The sequence below is a fragment of the Betta splendens genome, chromosome 24 (genome assembly GCF_900634795.4).
Source record: "Betta splendens chromosome 24, fBetSpl5.4, whole genome shotgun sequence".
Classification (NCBI taxonomy): domain Eukaryota; kingdom Metazoa; phylum Chordata; class Actinopteri; order Anabantiformes; family Osphronemidae; genus Betta; species Betta splendens.
The window spans coordinates 10,838,419-10,856,390 of record NC_040901.2 but is presented as its reverse complement, the minus strand read 5'-3'; the positions used below and the strand labels follow the sequence as shown (position 1 = coordinate 10,856,390).

At 42.7% G+C, this 17,972-nt stretch overlaps 2 protein-coding genes across 6 annotated transcripts; one reads left to right on the top strand and one right to left on the bottom strand.

Annotated features, from left to right (window-relative positions):
- Positions 1-130: 130 nt before the first annotated feature.
- mia3 (MIA SH3 domain ER export factor 3) lies at positions 131-13,170 on the bottom strand. 4 transcript variants are annotated; one of them, XM_029141620.3, is made up of 28 exons: positions 12,912-13,170; positions 11,899-12,032; positions 11,720-11,806; positions 8,833-11,632; positions 8,007-8,339; positions 7,716-7,846; positions 5,845-5,976; positions 5,602-5,623; positions 5,422-5,510; positions 5,273-5,350; positions 5,058-5,168; positions 4,899-4,970; positions 4,705-4,809; positions 4,431-4,553; positions 4,242-4,329; positions 4,089-4,141; positions 3,888-3,978; positions 3,617-3,755; positions 3,352-3,514; positions 3,240-3,275; positions 3,071-3,138; positions 2,910-2,995; positions 2,641-2,754; positions 2,173-2,235; positions 2,048-2,094; positions 1,890-1,958; positions 1,046-1,463; positions 131-885 (listed from the first exon to the last, which is right to left on the bottom strand). In XM_029141620.3, exons 1-28 carry the CDS (start codon positions 13,030-13,032, stop codon positions 635-637), a joined length of 6,024 nt encoding a protein of 2,007 aa, XP_028997453.1. In that variant the 5' UTR covers positions 13,033-13,170; the 3' UTR covers positions 131-634. The 4 variants fall into 4 exon arrangements, with proteins under 4 accessions (XP_028997453.1, XP_055362510.1, XP_028997454.1 ...); XM_055506535.1 differs by lacking the exon at positions 2,641-2,754 and having other exon boundaries at positions 12,912-13,169; XM_029141621.3 differs by lacking the exon at positions 1,890-1,958 and having other exon boundaries at positions 12,912-13,167.
- A 700-nt stretch (positions 13,171-13,870) lies between these two features.
- taf1a (TATA box binding protein (TBP)-associated factor, RNA polymerase I, A) lies at positions 13,871-17,028 on the top strand. 2 transcript variants are annotated; one of them, XM_029141714.3, is made up of 11 exons: positions 13,871-14,058; positions 14,228-14,341; positions 14,480-14,643; positions 14,721-14,834; positions 14,927-15,119; positions 15,236-15,357; positions 15,540-15,698; positions 15,832-15,898; positions 16,055-16,178; positions 16,274-16,425; positions 16,519-17,028. In XM_029141714.3, the coding sequence occupies exons 2-11, from the start codon at positions 14,332-14,334 to the stop codon at positions 16,566-16,568; spliced, it is 1,155 nt and encodes a 384-aa protein (XP_028997547.1). In that variant the 5' UTR covers positions 13,871-14,058; positions 14,228-14,331; the 3' UTR covers positions 16,569-17,028. The 2 variants fall into 2 exon arrangements, with proteins under 2 accessions (XP_028997547.1, XP_028997546.1); XM_029141713.3 differs by having other exon boundaries at positions 14,150-14,341.
- The last annotated feature ends 944 nt before the right edge of the window (positions 17,029-17,972 follow it).

The window sequence follows — 17,972 nt, the reverse complement described above, 5'->3', positions numbered from 1 at the left end:
CTCTCCATTGAAATGCTCTGATTATCTCGATAGCAGCACAGATGTATGGCTTATTTTGGCCTCATCGAATCATACAGAGCAAAAGCATTCATTCATTTGCCGGTGGAAGCAGTTTTACAACAACAGAGGCTGCTTTTACATTCTTTATTATTAAAAGTTCTACCAACATAGTAAAATAAGTTATACATCTGGCCATCAAATTACACATTTGCTTTGCAGTTCATTCTAAAGCGACAGCTTTGGGAAAATGGTGGTTTTCCTGAAATGCTACAAGCTACACCCCTCCTCTATTTTAAAATAATTTCCACAGGAAATGACATTTAAAAAAATCTTGCCCCTTAAATTAAAAAAAAAAATCGCTGCTATATAATTTTTCAGAAGGTCAACACAAATCCTATGGCATATAATGAATGTTATTGCACAATAGGCTTTGTAAAAAAGTGGCAACTCTTTTCAACATACACACGATTAATGATGATGCTTTAATTGTAGGACCATGTTTTTTTAAAAATAACTGAAATAAACATTTTATTTTAGAACTAAAATATGAAAATAATCATGACCTATGTTTGGACTGTATCTGGTATGTCAACACAACGGTTCAAGGTGATGGGTGATGTAGCTGGTGGTATTTTTAAGGCTTGACCATTGCTGGCTTCACTGAGTCCTGAGGGGCCTCCTGCTTCATATGCAGGTCCTGTCTGGGTCCACTGTGAGCTCCCACCGAGTTGTGGAGAGCGCTGGGTGGAGCCTGACCATAAGCATTGGCTGGATGAGGTGGGGCACCTGGGGGCATGTCCATAGGTGAGCGGGTGTGGTCATGTGGGCCTGGGAATCGCATGTCAGGAGGGAGGGGTTGCCGTGGTCCAATAGGTCCACGGATACCTGAGTAGGACAAATAAATGAGTCACCTTATCAGAAACCAGACGTATAAGACTCAACCTTCAGATCTGACTTTACGTAAAATGCTTTGTGATTTAGTTCCTGTATGAACACTTTAATATGAACTGAATGTGATTGGAAAAAAACAGAAGACAGACTGTACCGGTTGGTGGAGGAAGTGGCCCTAGATGAGAAGGCAGAGGGGGACGGAAGTGTTGTGGTAATGGACCCCGAGGATCAGGGATAAGGCCGGGGCCTGGTCTGGGGAGGAATGTGTGACCGTTGGCAGGTCGAGGTCCAAAATCTCCTCCCATTGGTCCAGGCAATGGCATTCCTGGCTGTCCGTTGGCCGGTAGTGGAGGCCCATGTAGAGGAGGAGGCATAACTGGACCAGGACCGTGGGGTCCAGGTGGGAGATGGTAGGGGCCAGGTCGTGGGGGTCTGTACATTCCGGGTGGTGGCAGACGTCCGTGGGGTCCAGGAGGCAAGAGTGGCTCGTGAGGTCCAGGGCCAGGGAGGGGTCCTTGGACCATCGGTCCAGGAGAGTCCCGGATTGGAGATGCAAGAAAGGATCCAGGACCCTGGAGGAGACGGATGAAGGCAGATGATGAGAAAGGGAGTGAGTGAGTACAAGCACACTGTAGCCGTGCATTAAAAACCCCTCAAACCACAACTTGATCCCAACAAAAGTGCACTTAGCCACGACCAGAAACCACACACCACGATTCTTGGTGAAAGCAGTGCTTCATCAAAATGCTTAACTGCCTGAAACTTACTTTTACACTATTCTATATTTTAGTTAGGCTGACATTTAACATGATGAAAGCAATCGCTGCATTGCCGAGACAACAAGTGAAACCACACACTCAGCTCAAACGTTTAGTCGAGTAGTAGAGATTTAATCAAAACTGCTTTAAATATGTTAACCAAGCCCAGTTTGAGGGAAGACGGGGGTGGAGTGCATAGACCTTCACACCAAGCCCCGGCTGCACAACCTCTGTACTCACTGGCTCTGGACTCTCTGTGGAGGCCTCAGCCTGAGCCTCATCTTTAATCTGTGGATTTACTGCTTGTGTCTGTTTCAGAGCAAGGACATATAATTGACATGAAGGCAGGAGTTTGTGTCCTGTGAAAACGAGCCTAACGAGAATACACAAACACTTACAGACACATCCATGTTGGCTGGTGATGAGCTGCGGGGGCCCATCATGTCTGAAAGGGGGGAAACAGCACGATAAAAACCCAAACGAAGAGGAACTCATTTAAATTCAGAGCCTGCAGAGGACATACCCATCCCAGGGATGTGTTTGTTCTCAGCGTAACGGCCATGAGGATCTGATGGAGGTCGTGGACCTAAGAGGAGACAAAAGCAAGACAATGAATGAAGAAGCCTCTTCTATTGCACCTGTCTAGTGAGGACTCACTTGTAAGAAAAAAAGAAGAAAGAAAGTAATTATTGTGAGGGGAAAATCTTTCATCCATGAGTTTGAAAAGACAAAAATAGGAAATCTTCTTTCAACAGCAACTACAAAAAACTGTTATGGTCAAAAAAAGAGGAGCAGAAAAATGGGGTTGAAGACACAAAGAAGGTGCAAGAGGTGAAACACATCACAAAGAAATAAAAGAACGACTCAAGAAGGAGAAACAGCTGAAAGGACGGAGCCAAACCAGCAGGAGGAGACAGAGGAACGTGAGACTACAGCAGGGGGTGATGTCCAACTGACAAGTAAAGAGGGTGAAGAGATTCCAGCGACTCACCATACGGGTCAATTCGCCGCCCCACTGGGGCAGAAGGAGGGCGCCTGGGGCCCTCTATCATTATTGGAGGGGACGGAGCTCCCCCACTCACAGGAGAGGGCCCGTATGAGTCACCTGTCATGATCAAACCATCCATTTACTGAAGGAAGAGCAACGGCCAACATAATATTTCCAGGTCTCCAGGGGGAAGTAAAGTGAGTTGAGATCATCTTATCTGGACTTTGTTACTGTCTAGGAGGGGAACAGGGGAACGGATGTGGTGGACCCACCTTGCCGAGGGCCTGAGGGTTGTCCAGAGTTGGGTCTGAAGAGAGGAGCGCGGCGGTCGTTGAGCTGGGACGTGAGCACAGCCAGTCTGTGGAGAAGACAAAATCAAATGGCTCAGCATCAGATTTCAAGCGCCTCAAGTGGAGCTATTTTGATAACTCACTTCTCCCTAAGCTTCGATGATTCAAGCTTCTCCTGATTCAGGGCTCTCTCTGCATTACGGGCGTTCACCTGGACACAAGCGAGACGCTTAGTGAGCAACAATACAGCTCTTTAATCTAAATAACTTCACTTAGTAGATTTGCATATGACAGCACTTCTATGCAACATACCCAGTTTGAGTGTGTTTTGTTTTCTTGTTCTTTTATCTAAAAATAAAAAGACAATACGGGTTCAGATTTCATTTTGTTCAGTGTTTCCTGGTTTAAACTTTTAAGGACCTACCTGCTCCTTGTAGACTTCCTCTGTCTTCTTCATCTGCTCCTCCATTTCATTAATGCGTTGCCTGAGGACTTTCACCTGCTCCTCAGCCTCGAGAGCTTTTCCTCCCACTTCAGAGAGCAGATTCTCTTTGCTGCGTCGCTCAAGCTCCTCCTTTGTTAATCTCCTGCGTAGCCACAGAAACACAAGTCTTTGAAATGGAACCGGTGATAATGAATGCACCGCCTCTGTTGTTCAGAGACTGGACTTCTAGTAATGCTTCACTTACTGCTGTAGAGCGTTTTCCTTCTGCTGGTACATTTCAACCATGATTTCATTTTTCTGCTGCAGGATCGTCAGCTGGTTTTCAACGTGGCTCTTCTCGCTCTTGAGCGTTGCAATAGAATGCTCCAGCTCCTGATGTTGTTCTGTTAAAACACAAAAACATAGTTTTTACACATGCACTTAGAGAACCAGGGATCCACACATTTAGCACAAAGCCTGTTAACCTCTCAATTACAAAACATACAAAACACCAACACCAAAACACCAACACACACCTTCCAGTGTTTTTCTGGCCTTTTCTTCATTCAGTAGTTTGGTCATGAAGCGATCACGCTCCTCTTCCACGACACTGAGAGTCGTCTGGACCTGGAAAGAAAAAAGATAAATGTACCTTAGCACTTATTCTTCTTTCTTCACTTTCCACATTTCTCTTACATGCATTAAATACAGTGAGTCCTAATTTCTTGACATCTCACCCGGGAAACATCCATCATCTGTTTGATCCTGTTCTTTATGGCCGTCTTCTTGTCTGTAAACGTCAAACACAACCCAAGATAAGATTTTACACTATAATCTGGATGTCTGCACAGACAGCTCTCATTATTAATGAGCCAAAGACTTCAATTTACCAGGTGCAACTTCTCCATTGGCTAAAACTTTATTGTCGACCTTTTGTAAATCACAAGCGTCAAGGTCAGCTAGAAGTTCAGACAGCACCTAAAAGTAAGACATTTTTATTAGAGATTAGTCAAGTTATGTTATGTTAAGTTAGGCTAGAAGATAGTAATGAAAAGAGCATGATTTAAAAACTGACCAACCTCCACATTGTGATCTTTGAGAACCAATGAGTCCTCAAGATCTTTTTGGGACTTGTGATAGACTTTAATCTGCTCACTCAGCTCCAGGTGTTTGTCCTCCCAGTTCTTAATAGTGGTTTTAAGCTGAAAGAATTGACAGAGGACACCACATGATAACAGGGTATTGAGAAATTATCCAAAGTCAGCAAATGTCTCGCAGGGATAAATTATTTATATCCCATTTACAATGATAGAATTTAAAATTAAGAATATAAGAAATAATAAATCATCTTACTGTTTTGTTCTCTTCTTTTAGAGTTGTATAATCTTTCTCAAGACTTTTCTGATGAACATTTCGAGCATCTTCACGGATTTTGGCCTCATCCAGGAGAACAGCAGTCTGTGATCAACGCATGAAGGCATTTAAAAACCAAAAGCTCCACCTCAATCTTTTTCTCATTAGGTTCATCAGACTCTGCACTCTTGTACCTTAGAAAACGCTTCCTGAATCTTCTTCCTGCTGAGATGTAGCTTTTCATTTGCCTTCTCAAGTTTATCAATCTGTGAACAAAACCATTAAAATTATGTTTAAAAAAACAGCTGAAGTTATAAAAAGAGAGAATATTTATGGACTATAGAAAAAAATACCCTTGTTTGATTCTGCAGAGAGTTTGCCCTTTCTTCTTCCAGTAACTTTATGTACGTGTTCTTTTCTTCAACCATCCGTTCATTCTGTTTTTCTGTCTCCAACACTTTACTCTGCAAAAAGGTATAATGTTAAAGATGCATTTTCCTTTTCTTTAAAGCTGTTACACAGCAGAACACATCAAGACAAAGTTGTTCATATGTTCAGTAGCACTCACCTCCAGGTTTTCAACCTTTTTCATTGTAGAACTGACAGTTTTTTTTGACTGCTTCTGACTTTCTTTTAGATGCTCAGTCTTAAAAACAAGAAAACAGCAATTACAATGTTTTTTAAAGTCAGATCATTTATTCACATTATCTTTCTCACCTGTTTCTGTAACTCAGACATTTTTTCCATAACATCATTCTTCTCTTTTTTCAGTGCTTGGATTTGCTCTGTGAGCTTTTTTTCATCCACTGTTATACAAAGTGCAACAAAACATGATCAGTCAGGTTTTATCCACATGCTCTTTTGCATTTCATTAAAAGAATTTACATTACAACTTACCAAGATATTCTTTTTTCTTTACCTAAAATATTAGAAACACTGGATTAATAAGATTTACTGTGAATGCACCATCACCATGTACCAACTCAAAAATAGTATAGTCTAAATCTATGAGTAGTTAACCCCTCATTCAAAATCTTACTGCAACTAAGCTTATAAACCTATAGTTACATCTTCCTTTTCCCAGTGACATATCATAATACTCAACAAGCAGAGTTGAACGCAGGAATATCAAGGACTTACTGCCAACACAGTCCTCCAGAAGAAGAGGGTGAAGCTCATTATTCCAACCAAAGCAGTGGCAACAACTGCTTGCCAGGGACAGCCGAAGAAGGTTTCTCCTGGCTTCCATTCATCTGGCAGTAGTGAAATCATCTAATGGCGCACAAACACAGTGATTTTGTAGCATGTGGTGAGGAAAAAGAAAAGGTAAAAATGGATGAAAGGGAGGAATGAAGGAAAGAGAAAGCAATGGATATTTATCAGACATTTCATCTGAAATAGCTCAAGCCCCAAACAGATACACAGGGCAAACATTTGCTCCCAGACGAAAGGATGTGTATTCATTAACTAAAATCCAACAGCGAGTGATCTGTTACTCCATTTACAGCACTGGGAGTAAAGATTATCGCTATTAAAGCATTGCATTAATAAACTATGTTCTATGTGTTGAAAGAATAGTTCATGGGCAAAAAAAATATTTTAAAATATTTCTGCTGCTTCCTTCAAAACTGCACCACTGAAACCATGATCGTTACATTAAAGCGCACCTGTTACATTGCTTAACCAGAGAAAGCAGGAAACAGTTTTGCAGTCACCTGACACTTTCAAATTCAAGCACACACAATTCACAACTACACGTCAGGTGAGCTTCATCGTACAGGAAAATCAATAATCCCACAACAAATCGGTCACAGGCCAGAATTATTAAAGGCAGAGCTTCGAGAACTACAGAGACCCATCATTTATCCACTTCCTTCTGTGGCTTTTATCAGGTCCTATCAAACAAAAAAAGTCTGTGCCAAGAGTCAAACCACGAAGAAACCTTTGAACCGAGTGTGAGGCAGTTTAGACAGCAACACACACTGAGTACTGGGGACAGAGTCAAATAATCACAATCCATGGTGCCTTCAATTGTTACTGTGTTTTCTTGTTTTGTCTTTTTAACCAGTATATAAATATTAAACATTACCTGTTATTTATATTAGGACACACATGCAGGATTGTAGACCCAAGCTGTCACGGTATGATCACAAAAACCAAGCTTGGAGTGTAAACTTTTACTATCAACCATTTGCTTATTTACACGTCAGCAGGCCACGATAGCATCGCGAGCACTTGTCACATTCAAATTTGTCACTTACATGTTGCAGCAACTTTAGAACGAACGTGTACAGGTGATCCGGCTCCATTACGACCCGAGCCCCGGTGTCACTCTCCATGACAGAACCCACCACGAAAGCGGAACTGGCCCTGCGGCGTTAGCTGCCGTAGTTGACAGATATTAGCTAGCTAGCTAGCTAGCAAGCAGGCTAACTGCCCGTTAGCGGTGGCGTTGGTAAACTATACTGATCCGTTACGCTAGCATTAGCCCTTAAAGCTTGCGTAACTCCAACGTTAAGACGCGCCGGTAGAAACACTGACACCTTCTAATAGCAGGTGCAGGTGCTGAGGAGGGCTTCGTAACAACAGATGGCTCACGAATAAGCCGCGGAATCCATGTTACTATTAAAAAAATAAACGGAAGCTGCCGCGATAACAGCTGAGACGTTAGCCTTCGGACAAAAAGCGAGTAAGGCACAAGCGTTACGTTAAACTGACAGCACTGAGAATATATGACGGGTTTTCTTATTATAATAATCTGCCTTTAGCCAGAATGAGGCCCATCGGCTGAACTAGAGCCACCTCAACACCGGCAGCGCTGAACTTCAGCCTTTCACCGCGACAGTCAACAAGACCGAGGGGCGTTCAGGAGCAGTGGGAAAATCGGAGATTCAACGAATTCATGCAATAGTCTGTTCTCCTTTCTATTTTCAAAAAACTAGGCAATTTAAATCTGTCCTTGTCCAGTCCACCCTCAAATTGTTTCTATAGCTTATAACTCTTAGACTTACTGTAATAGTCCACTCCTCCACTTTTCTCTTGCACATCCAAAACAAGCCGCTCATGACTGCAGCTCCAGTTGAGAATGAGCCCACCTCCTCCTCATGGATTTCTGATACTGGTTCCATTGAGTCCAAAGATCCTGGAGGACAAAAGTTCCCCATCAGTCAACTGCTCATATTTCAACTTATGCCTTACAAATCAAAGTCAATATTGCATTTGTTATGTTTTACAAAACTCCAAAGCAGACCCAGATCACGCAGAGGAAAAAGGGAGACAGTGATTCCATCTAAACCACCAACCTGAGGGCGAGTTCTCCACCTTGACACCAAGACCCAGATCTAAAGGATTTTCCAGAGTATCTTGTGGGATCTTCTGCATTTCGTCTGGTTCACTGAAGCCGGGCTGATTGTCCTTGTTTTTATTGAAGTGGCCACCGTCCTCCTCCACGCTGATGTCCCGTCCAACGTGCACGGCATCCGAGCCCACCTGCTCCTCTTTGGTGACAGCCGGCCTTTCCTCGTGAACGGTTACTGGCACGTTGTCACCGTTCTTGTTCTCGTTCTCGGTGATACTGGCAACCACGTCTTCTTCAAGTAGGTGGGGAACGTCCGTAATGTTTAATTCAGGTTTATCTACAGTGAAAAGAAAAATAAATGCAATAACAATATTATACAGGGTTAGAAGTGTCTTTATATCACAACTGAACTTTTTAACAAAAGATGTCTCCCTGTTTGCGCTCACACAATGAATCAAAGGCGTGGGTGATGTGTCAATAAGAAGCTATTTGCCTGCTATAAATAAATAAAAGAAGAAATTATAATAAAAGATATTGTAAGAATTATGTTTCTACTGTCTAATGCCAGTAAATTTTCAATCACATAAAATCACTGGAGACATGTTCTGCTGAGAAGTGCTATCGCTTTAAACTAGAAGAACATCTGTGGATATATAGGAAATACGATCTCGGTCTGAGCAGACACTAAAGAGACACTTCATGGACGCTACAGTATCCATTTCTCCAACAACTTTAGAGAAATAACATGCAAGGGAGAGTAACTGCCCAAATAAGATCCGTACATCCTTCAGCCTTTATCGTTACAACATAAAATAAATAATGAAACCTACCCTGGTCAATGTCTGATGCTTGTTCCGTTGCTACAGGGGTGCTGTCTCTGAATGTTGAATATTGGTGCCGTAGACTAAATGCAAGCTCTTGAAAACCATCTAGTAAATCTGCTTCTTCGTCCAAACCCGTCGTATCCATCTGGTGCTCATGGTTGTATTTCGAGTTCTGGCTATCCAGCATCTTCTCGATCTCATCCAGGATGGTAGTCTCTGAGGCCTCCAGGATGCTCTCAAGCGCATTTTCTATGTCCTGTGTGGTGGTGCTCGCGTGTGACAGACGAGTAGCCCGCAGCTCTGTGTCCAGGTCTGAGAACATGGCCTCCGCTCTGATCAGATTCTTGAGGCCCAGAAGCTTTTGGAATCGAAGCATTTGTTCCTCTGTGAAGTGTTCTCGCAGCAGAGTCAGTCTCAATATGCTGTCGCTGTAGTCTGGCTCTGGCACCGACTCGCTGTCCGGAACCACCGGTTCAGGTGGGGGCTTTTCAGAGTCGGTCTCATTTGACTGAGAGAGTAAAAGTGCATTTTCATCTTCAAGTAGTTCCTCTTTCTCCTCATTCTCGTTTTCCTCCTCTTCTGTATCATCCTCATCTTCCGTCTCCTCTGTATCCACTTCATCATGAACCTCTGGCTCATCCACTAATTCTTGTTGCTTGTCATTATGTTCTAAATCTGTGTCATGTTTGTGACTAGGAAGACTAGCATCCTCTATCTTTGCAATGTGATTGGGTGAAGGGTCGTTAATTTGATCAGGAGGACTGGCATCTACTATAGTTTCTTCTTCTACCATCTTTTCTCCATCTTTGACCAAGGCATCATGTGTCTGACTAGGAAGGCTGTTATCTACCATCCTCTCTTCCTTCCTGACTAAATCATTTAACTGCACCTTTTCAGAGCCCTGATCTTTTCCAGTGGTTGATTCTTGAGCAGACACAGTTTCGGTCACAGGACTGCTGTCCTGTGTATCTGTCACATCCTCAATGGTCTCTGAAACCTTGGTTACAGTCTCATCTCCTTCTGGTTCATATGTTATTTTACTATCTGATTTTTCAACCTCAGGGTTTGCTGAAATGTGAGCTTGTGATACTGAATGAACTGTCACAACATTAGCCTCTGTGTGATTATCTGTTTCTACAGTTTCGTCAGTAGGTTCTAAGATTTCATCCAAATCGGTTTCATGTTCTATTCCGTCTTCATCGCTTTCATCCTCAGAATCACTGACTGCATCCTCTTCCTCATCCTCTGCCTGAACAATGCTAAGCTCATGAGGATCCTGAAGGGTCTCACCTAATTCTTCTGGTACTTTTTGTGGATCTGTATTTAGTGGTTCTTTCCCGTCTATTTTAGATTCGTCAAAACTTGAAAGGGGTGTTGCAACAACTTCTTCTTCTTCTTCCTCCTCCTCCTCCTCTTCATCTTCCTCATCATCTGAACTCACATCATGTGTTGTTGTCTCTACTCCAGTGACAGCAGAAAAAACTGCATCTCCAATTGACGTCCACATGTTCTTTTCTTCTGCTGCCTTGGGTTTAGCATCAGGCGTTGCTGTAGGAATTTCCTGCAGTCTGAAGGTGTCAGATGCTGGAATATTGTCAGGTTCTTTTGAGAAAGAAATCAAAGGGGTTTCTTCTATAACATAATCACCAGCTTCAGAATTGCTTTCCGCATCTTTGCTTTCCTCCTCTTCATATGGGGTGACCCTTTTGGTGATTTCTTCATCTGTGGTAACAGCATCAAAAGTTGATCCGAAAGTTGTTTTCAACTCAGGGATTTTCACTCCTTCAGAAACCGGTACAGGTTCATCTTCAGGCGTTGGTGCAGGTATTTCCTGCGGTCTGAAGGTTTTAGATGCTGGAGAACTCACAGTCTCTTTTGAGAAAGAAATCAATGGGGTTTCTTCTCTAGCATCATCACCAACTTCAGGGTGGCTTTCCACATCTTTGCTTTCCTCCTCTTCATATGGGGTGACCTTTTTGGTGATTTCTTCATCTGTGGTAACAGCATCAAAAGTTGTTCCGAAAGTTGTTTTCAACTCAGGGATTTTCACTCCTTCAGAAACTGGGACAGGTTTATCATCAGGCGTTGCTGTAGGAATTTCCTGCAGTCTGAAGGAGTCAGATGCAGGAATATTGACAGGTTCTTTTGAGAAAGAAAGCAATGGGGTTTCCTCCCTAACATCACCAGCGTCAGGATGACTTTCCACATCTTTGCTTTCCTCCTCTTCATATGGGGTGACCTTTTTGGTGATTTCTTCATCTGTGGTAACAGCATCAAAGGTTGTTCCAAAAGTTGTTTTCAACTCAGGGATTTTCACTCCTTCAGAAACTGGGACAGGTTTGATTTCCTTTTCTTTCATCCTCACGTCTTCAGGCCCACGTTCCGCTTCGGATTTTGTAGGTATATCTTTGGCTTTGCTGTGTTCTAAAACATTTTCAACAACTACGCCTGATACGCCCTCAGCAGCTTTTCCAGTAGCATCAAGGGGAGCTGATGTATCAGACTCTACTACTTTTGTTGGAGGCAGTTCAGTTGCCATGACAAGTTTGTGTAAAGAGGCACTTGGATTGTCTGGGACTTTACCAAAAACCTCTGGTTTGTCATCAAGCTCAGCTGGATTTTCACTCTCAGGTTCCTCTTGTGCTGACGATGAGTGCGTTTCTTTTGTGTGAGTGTCCTCTGGCACTTGGTCAGATATTCCCTTATTCTCACTTTCGCTCTCCTTCAGTGATGAGCCTAATAGTAAATCTATATTGTAATTATCAAATTTATCAAATCCAGTGTCAAAACAGACAAAATCTGTTTCCTGAAAAAAAGAGAAAGAAAAAAATTTCAAAATGCATGCAATGCAACTCAAGTTTAGACAGTTGACCGCAGCATCATATGTTCATACCTCGGCTGGAACTTCAAGCTCTTTGTCAGTATATAGATGGTTCACTGCGAGAAGATGCTTTGGGAAATAGCCAAAGTTGCTTCCAACCTATTCATAATCACAAAGTAGCAACATGTTGAGCAATATAAGGCCAAACCAGGTTTTATTGACCACTGATAAGATAAGCATAAGCTACTTACACTTCCGGCCCACATGTCCTCCCTCATTCCTGACAATTTGTAGTATACATACACTGTTTCAGATTTCTTAAAAGACAGGAAGCGACAGTCGGGTCCTGAGAAATCTTTAACAGCCTTTCCTCGACACAGAAGCACTGTGAAAATATGAGCAGTTCCATAAATGTTAGGAAACAATCTCCTTAAGTTCACAAATTTAGGCAGGATGCAACAAAAGGTAACTAACAATAAAATATCAACAGCTTGAGCCAATGATCAGTTGTTGTTGTTATTATTACATTATTGTTTAGCATAATAAGCAAGTAGTTACACATGATAAGATGGTAGAAAAAGAAGGAATATTGTCATATTTTTGGTTGTGGTGTTGCTGCTATCACTATATAAAAAATATGTTAAAACTATTTGTTCTCTTATTGTGTTTCACACTTTAACACGTTTCTCTGGTAAACACTGTGATTGGACCCTGGTGCGCAAACTGGGCCAACAGAACCTCAACCCGAGAACGTTAACGTTAAATTTAAGTCTTCTTAGCTTGTAACACAACCCAGCGATAACTACGTCTTAGTTACGTGGTGCTGTCAACGAAATGATAGTGACACAAGCTCAAGTGGATTTATAGTGGTTCGGCACGTTTCAACACAGGTTCACTACTGTTTGTATATTTATTAACGTATACGTAATCACAGCTTTTGTCTGAGCCGGCTAATTTGTTAGCGTTAGCTGCTAACATTAGCGCCTAGCAAGGCAGGCCGGAGCTGCCAGGCAACCGGCCAACGCAGGCTGAACACGATCCCCCCGAACTATTTACTCCTCTGCCGCGTGCTCAGTGAGCAACACATGGCCCAGACAGCATCACAGCGGGCGCAAGAGGTTAATCAAGGTCATGAATATCGACTGGCACCAAGTCGAGAGATAAGGCGCAGTTTATGGCTAGTTAGCCGCAGCTCGGGATGGGGAGATGCATCTTTGGATCCTGATAAGCTAACGAGCTAGTAGTTACAACCCAACAAACTTACTGCTGCACTCCTCATCGGCGCATCTCTTAAAGTTGGAGAACCTTTTGTCCAAGGCTGCAGCTGGGATAAAATTAAATAGAAGTAATAAAAAGCCTTGTCGATAAAAGTGTTTTGCTGCCATGCTGGCAGTCCCGTTGCCTGGCTCGATTCTGCTGCTGGAGCATGAGCACTGGGCTTCAGGAGCCGACACGTCAGCACATCAGATCCGGCTGGGTGTAGGCAGGGATTGGTTTTCACAGCGTGTTGGGTTTGGGATGTGGCTGCTCAGGTGACTGAAGGAGAAAAAACACCAGAGATTAGAGAGAGACCACGGAGCAAACGCCTAGCCTCACAGTTTACAACCTCTTCTGGAATGACTCATTATGCCAGACAAATCAAGAAGCTTAAAACTAGCTGCCTTCATACATATATTAACACCAAGCATTCCTCAACCCCCTGCATCCTGTGTGTTGCTATAGTTACAAGAATGGGATGTGACACCGTGTTCTGCTCATAACGCACAAACAAATAATCATTCATGACTATATGGTTAAATTTATTAACGAGTTCACCCTCAAGGTACACTATTAGAACCAATATGTAGAAAACTGAACATCCATAAAAGATAGACTAGAAAGATTTCAGAAAGAGAAAGTGTCATTTAAAGATCCACCTTTGTGAATAGTGTAATAATAATTATAATAATAGCAGTAATAGCAGCAGGTAGAAAGACACTAAATAAGTACAGACCATTTAGAATTTAAGGATTAGAGGCCGATTTGAGTGTAATCATGTAAATAAAGTCTGTCTGATATGTGTTATTCTTTACCTGACCCCCATTTTACTAACTCTTGTGTAATGATGCTTCACTTGACCCCAGAGATCATCACTCACTCACTTTTTCCTGCTCCAAGTTTAATGTTTACAGAATAAACCCGGAAGTCAATAGGCCCGCCTCTTCCGCTTACAACAGCCAATCGGCGTGCAGCATTTCCATCGTTTTCCTTAGCTACGAAAGCTAAAGCGTGGTCAATCGCTTGTAAAAACGCGTGGACGGCAAATAACGAATAATAACATCACATCTATTGACTAGTTTTTGTGCTTTAGCTAGAAAGTCCAACTAACTACTGCTGATAACGAGTTTGGATAACAAACATCAGCTAACAAGGTTCGACTAACGAGCTAATTGTGCCATAATTTTTATTGTAGATAAGATCATATCTTCAAGTCTTTTAAAATAAACGATTTTGTTACTTCAGGTAGAGGCCACACACCAACTCAACCAACTAAATGATAAAGGGCAGCTAACTGTACCTCGGTGATTATGGATCATTTAGATACAGAGCTCAGTCCGCTGGAGGACTTAGAGAAGGACGATGACACTTCAGACGACAACTCGTCAAAAGGACGGAGGAAATCCAGGCTCCCTCTGGTCAATCTGATGTCTACAGGTGCGTTAAACAGAGTAAACTAATGCACATCGTGCAATGTCAGCATAGCCCACGCTACAAATATGTATCTGTGAACATGTCTTATGAACAGCACACAGGGTTTGTAATAAATGTCATCCATTTATTTTTCTTGTTCAGAGAGACCAGAGGTTTCTGGGTTCCGTCAGAGTACACACATCTGCCTGGAGAAGATCAGAGAAGCCATGCTGCACCACAGATGGCACGAAGCAGCAGAATACATGGCCTTCTACCCCCAAATATTAGAGGACCGGACAAGGACCTCCGCAGCGACCAATAAAGAGGTGGGTGTGTTCCGCTGGTTGTTCATATACAGTGACAAGCTCAGGTTTTAAGCAGAAGTTGGTCTTGTTTGTCACAGCTCGTTTGGAGACTCAGCACAGAGATACTTCACCATCACCCCAAGTCAAAGCTGGAAGACTACAACAACATCTATGAAAGAATGAAACACTCAGGAGTCAAGCTCTACCTCTTGGTATAAATAATAGATTGTACACTTTTCATGTTGACTTATTGTTCTTTCACATTACTGGAACGCATGTGAGACCTGTCTTCCTGTGACTCTAGGTCAGTCTGGAGCATTCGTTCCACCTGATGCTCCACGGTCACATTGTGGATGCGAAGCGTCAGCTGTCTGTGGCTGAAAGCTGGAGGTATGGGAAGGAGTCAGCAGCTCAGTATCAGACAATTAAACTGATCCAGGCCTACAGGAGCCTACTGGATTACATCATCTGGTGTGACAAAAAGTTCACACACTCCGGTAAAGGCAAACACCTCCATAGCACCTATTGTATACTGCATGCTTTACATTGGGAGCTCTTGTGTGGGGTCACACTGCCACCTACAGGCCAGGGGTGATACTGTGCCTATTTTCAGATCTTCCTAACTTTGATGACAACCAAGAGATGCAAAACTACTTCAGACAAGCCTCCGTGAATCTAAAGGAGATTTTGAAAAATCCCGGAGTCTGGGACCCCTTTATACTCAGTTATGTTGAGGTAGGCACTCATTCCCTGCCGGGCGTAATTAAAGAAATGTGCTTCTTCATTAGAATGAAACACTTGCAATAGTTTGTAGATTAACTAGTAAAGTATTTGGCAGAAAAGAAATATTTAATATTTATGGCTATTCATCAACTTTTACTGTCCTTACCGTCATTGCTATTGTGTCATTCTGGCAGATGCTGGAGTTCTATGAGGATCACGAGGAAGCTTTGAAAGTCCTGAACGACTATGCATATGACAACAGTTTACCACCTAACCCTAATGCACATGTCTACTTGTACCAGTACCTTAAGCGGCATAATGCACCGCAGAGAAAACTGATGAAAGTGTTGAAGGTATCACTTCATGCTGAAAGCATTTCAATAAGCCACTGAATGTATTAAGTTTTTTAATCAATTGCACATCATTATTATTGTCCTAGTTGGCACATAAGCCCTCTCCTGTAATCTGTACCCCCATGTGCCCTAGACGCTGCACGTCTTAGTCCCAAGCCATGAGCTGATGTTGGAGTACAGCGCTCTTCTTCTCCAGTCAGGTAGGATCCTGATCTCAAATGTAGCGTAATTTCTCAAATGCATTTACTGATTGCGATAGAGTTAAATTAGAGTGTCTGTGTCTTACTGCCATTGTTTTTATAAGATATTGTTATGTTTAGTAGTAATGTCTGTGGCGTTTTCTTGTTGTATTTTAGAGAAAAAAAGTGACAGTGAGAAGGTTTTAGGAATGGTTCTGGAAATGCTGGACTTTGCCTGTTGGAGGCGCAACCTGGACGTGTGGAAATGTTTGAAAGCTGTAATTGAAAAGTTACAGTTACAGTACGTATTGAAACTAAGAGATTGAGAGAGAGTTTTTTACATGTCATTAATACTTATTGAAGCCTGTTGCTCTGTATACGTGCGTATCTAAATAGAGACGACTGGAGGAACATTGTCTCAGGAAAAATGTCTGAGAGAAAAGACTGGTGGCCTGCGCTGCACTTCACAAAGTTCCACGCAAGTAAAGACTGCGAGGACCCAGAGCTGATGGGAGTGAAGGTGGCGCTGGTACAAATCCTCTGTCCAGGTGAACTGGTGCAAAGCAAACACAAGGTTACTTACTTTCACATCTTGTGTGTAGGCTCAAAGCTGAAGCTGGTGTTTTTGTTTGCCCTCACAGATCTCAAGTGCACAAAGTACACTGCTGGTGAAGGAAGCAAGGGACAGTGAACAGGGAGAAGACCCAAGAAAAAAACTGAGCTGCAGTTGTGACTTTTTACATGAAATTATGAGTTTTTTTTTGTGCATAAATAGTTTCTGAAGGTTTACTCACTCTTCATGTGTCCTGTGCGGGTAATTGCATCTGCAGCCACATCGTCCACTATGTGGAGCTCTTGCTCTGTAGCGTTTCAGTGAGCGTAACTGCCTATTTGTGACAGGATGTCTGCGTTGTGTTAACGTGGACTGACTTTGACCTCAGCTGACCTTTGGCCACGCTTTGGCTGCTGTGACGTTAGAAGAGCTGGTGCATGTTCTGCAGATATTTAAGTCAGTGGAACAAGTAATTTGTGATAGAAGAGGTGCCTGCATTAGAAGATAATAACTGACCTGTGTTGTGTATGTGCACTATTTTATTCATCACGGCCTCCTGACAGCCTGCCAGTTTAATAAGTAAAAACGCTTGGAATGATTCTGTTTCTGTTTCTGTGTGTGTGTGTGTGTGTGTGTGTGTGTGTGTGTGTGTGTGTGTGTGTGTGTGTGTGTGTGTGTGTGTGTGTGTGTGTGTGTGTGTGTGTGTGTGTGTGTGTGTGTGTGTGTGTGTGTGTGTGTGTGTCTTTGCAGTTATTACATAAACCAAAGCCCAGAGCACTTGCCCAACCACAGCAGCTGCAGAATGGATCTGGGAATACATAACACATGTTGTTTGAAAGTTCAAAACTCCGACAGCAGCTCATCGCTGTTTGGATCCTAACTGACTTTGTGTCCACTGTGCTGTCCTCACGCTCTTATGGGAGTCTGCTTCTGAGGACACCTGAATAGTCTAGAGCCAATTTTCTGTCTAAACTTACCTCTCTCGGTCCCTTGTGAGGTTTAACCCATTTATTTTTCTTAAAAAAGCTTCCTGGTTAGTTGACAAATAACCTTTAAACGGACCTCCTCTCTCCCATTGCTCGGCATCCGGGGCCCTTTTATTCAGGACTAAACTCCATGATTTGGGCAGACAAAGACTAGAACAATCAGCTCCTTAGAGGTCTCTATAATCAACTATTAGGGATCATATTAGGGTTTCAAATGACAAAAAATGTTCCCATTACAGCTAAGAGCTCATTTTAACTCAAAGCGTCAAAGAGACTGGAGCAGGTTGACCTCGGCGCTAATATGACAGACGTCAAGTACAAATCTGCTGCATTATTCGTCTCCTTAGGTTCCATTTATTTTTCATGTTTCCTGCCACGCTAATCACATCCCGAATCCGACTCAGTTTTGGGAAGTGGACAAATCGAGCAACTTTGCTTAGTTTGGAGAGGACTGCATTACTGCATTACTGCTTTCCTGTTTTGTGAATGATCTCACCGCTTCCAGCCGGAGAAAGCATCTGATTAAGTGGCGGTGGTATTCGTTTCAAGCTGTTTC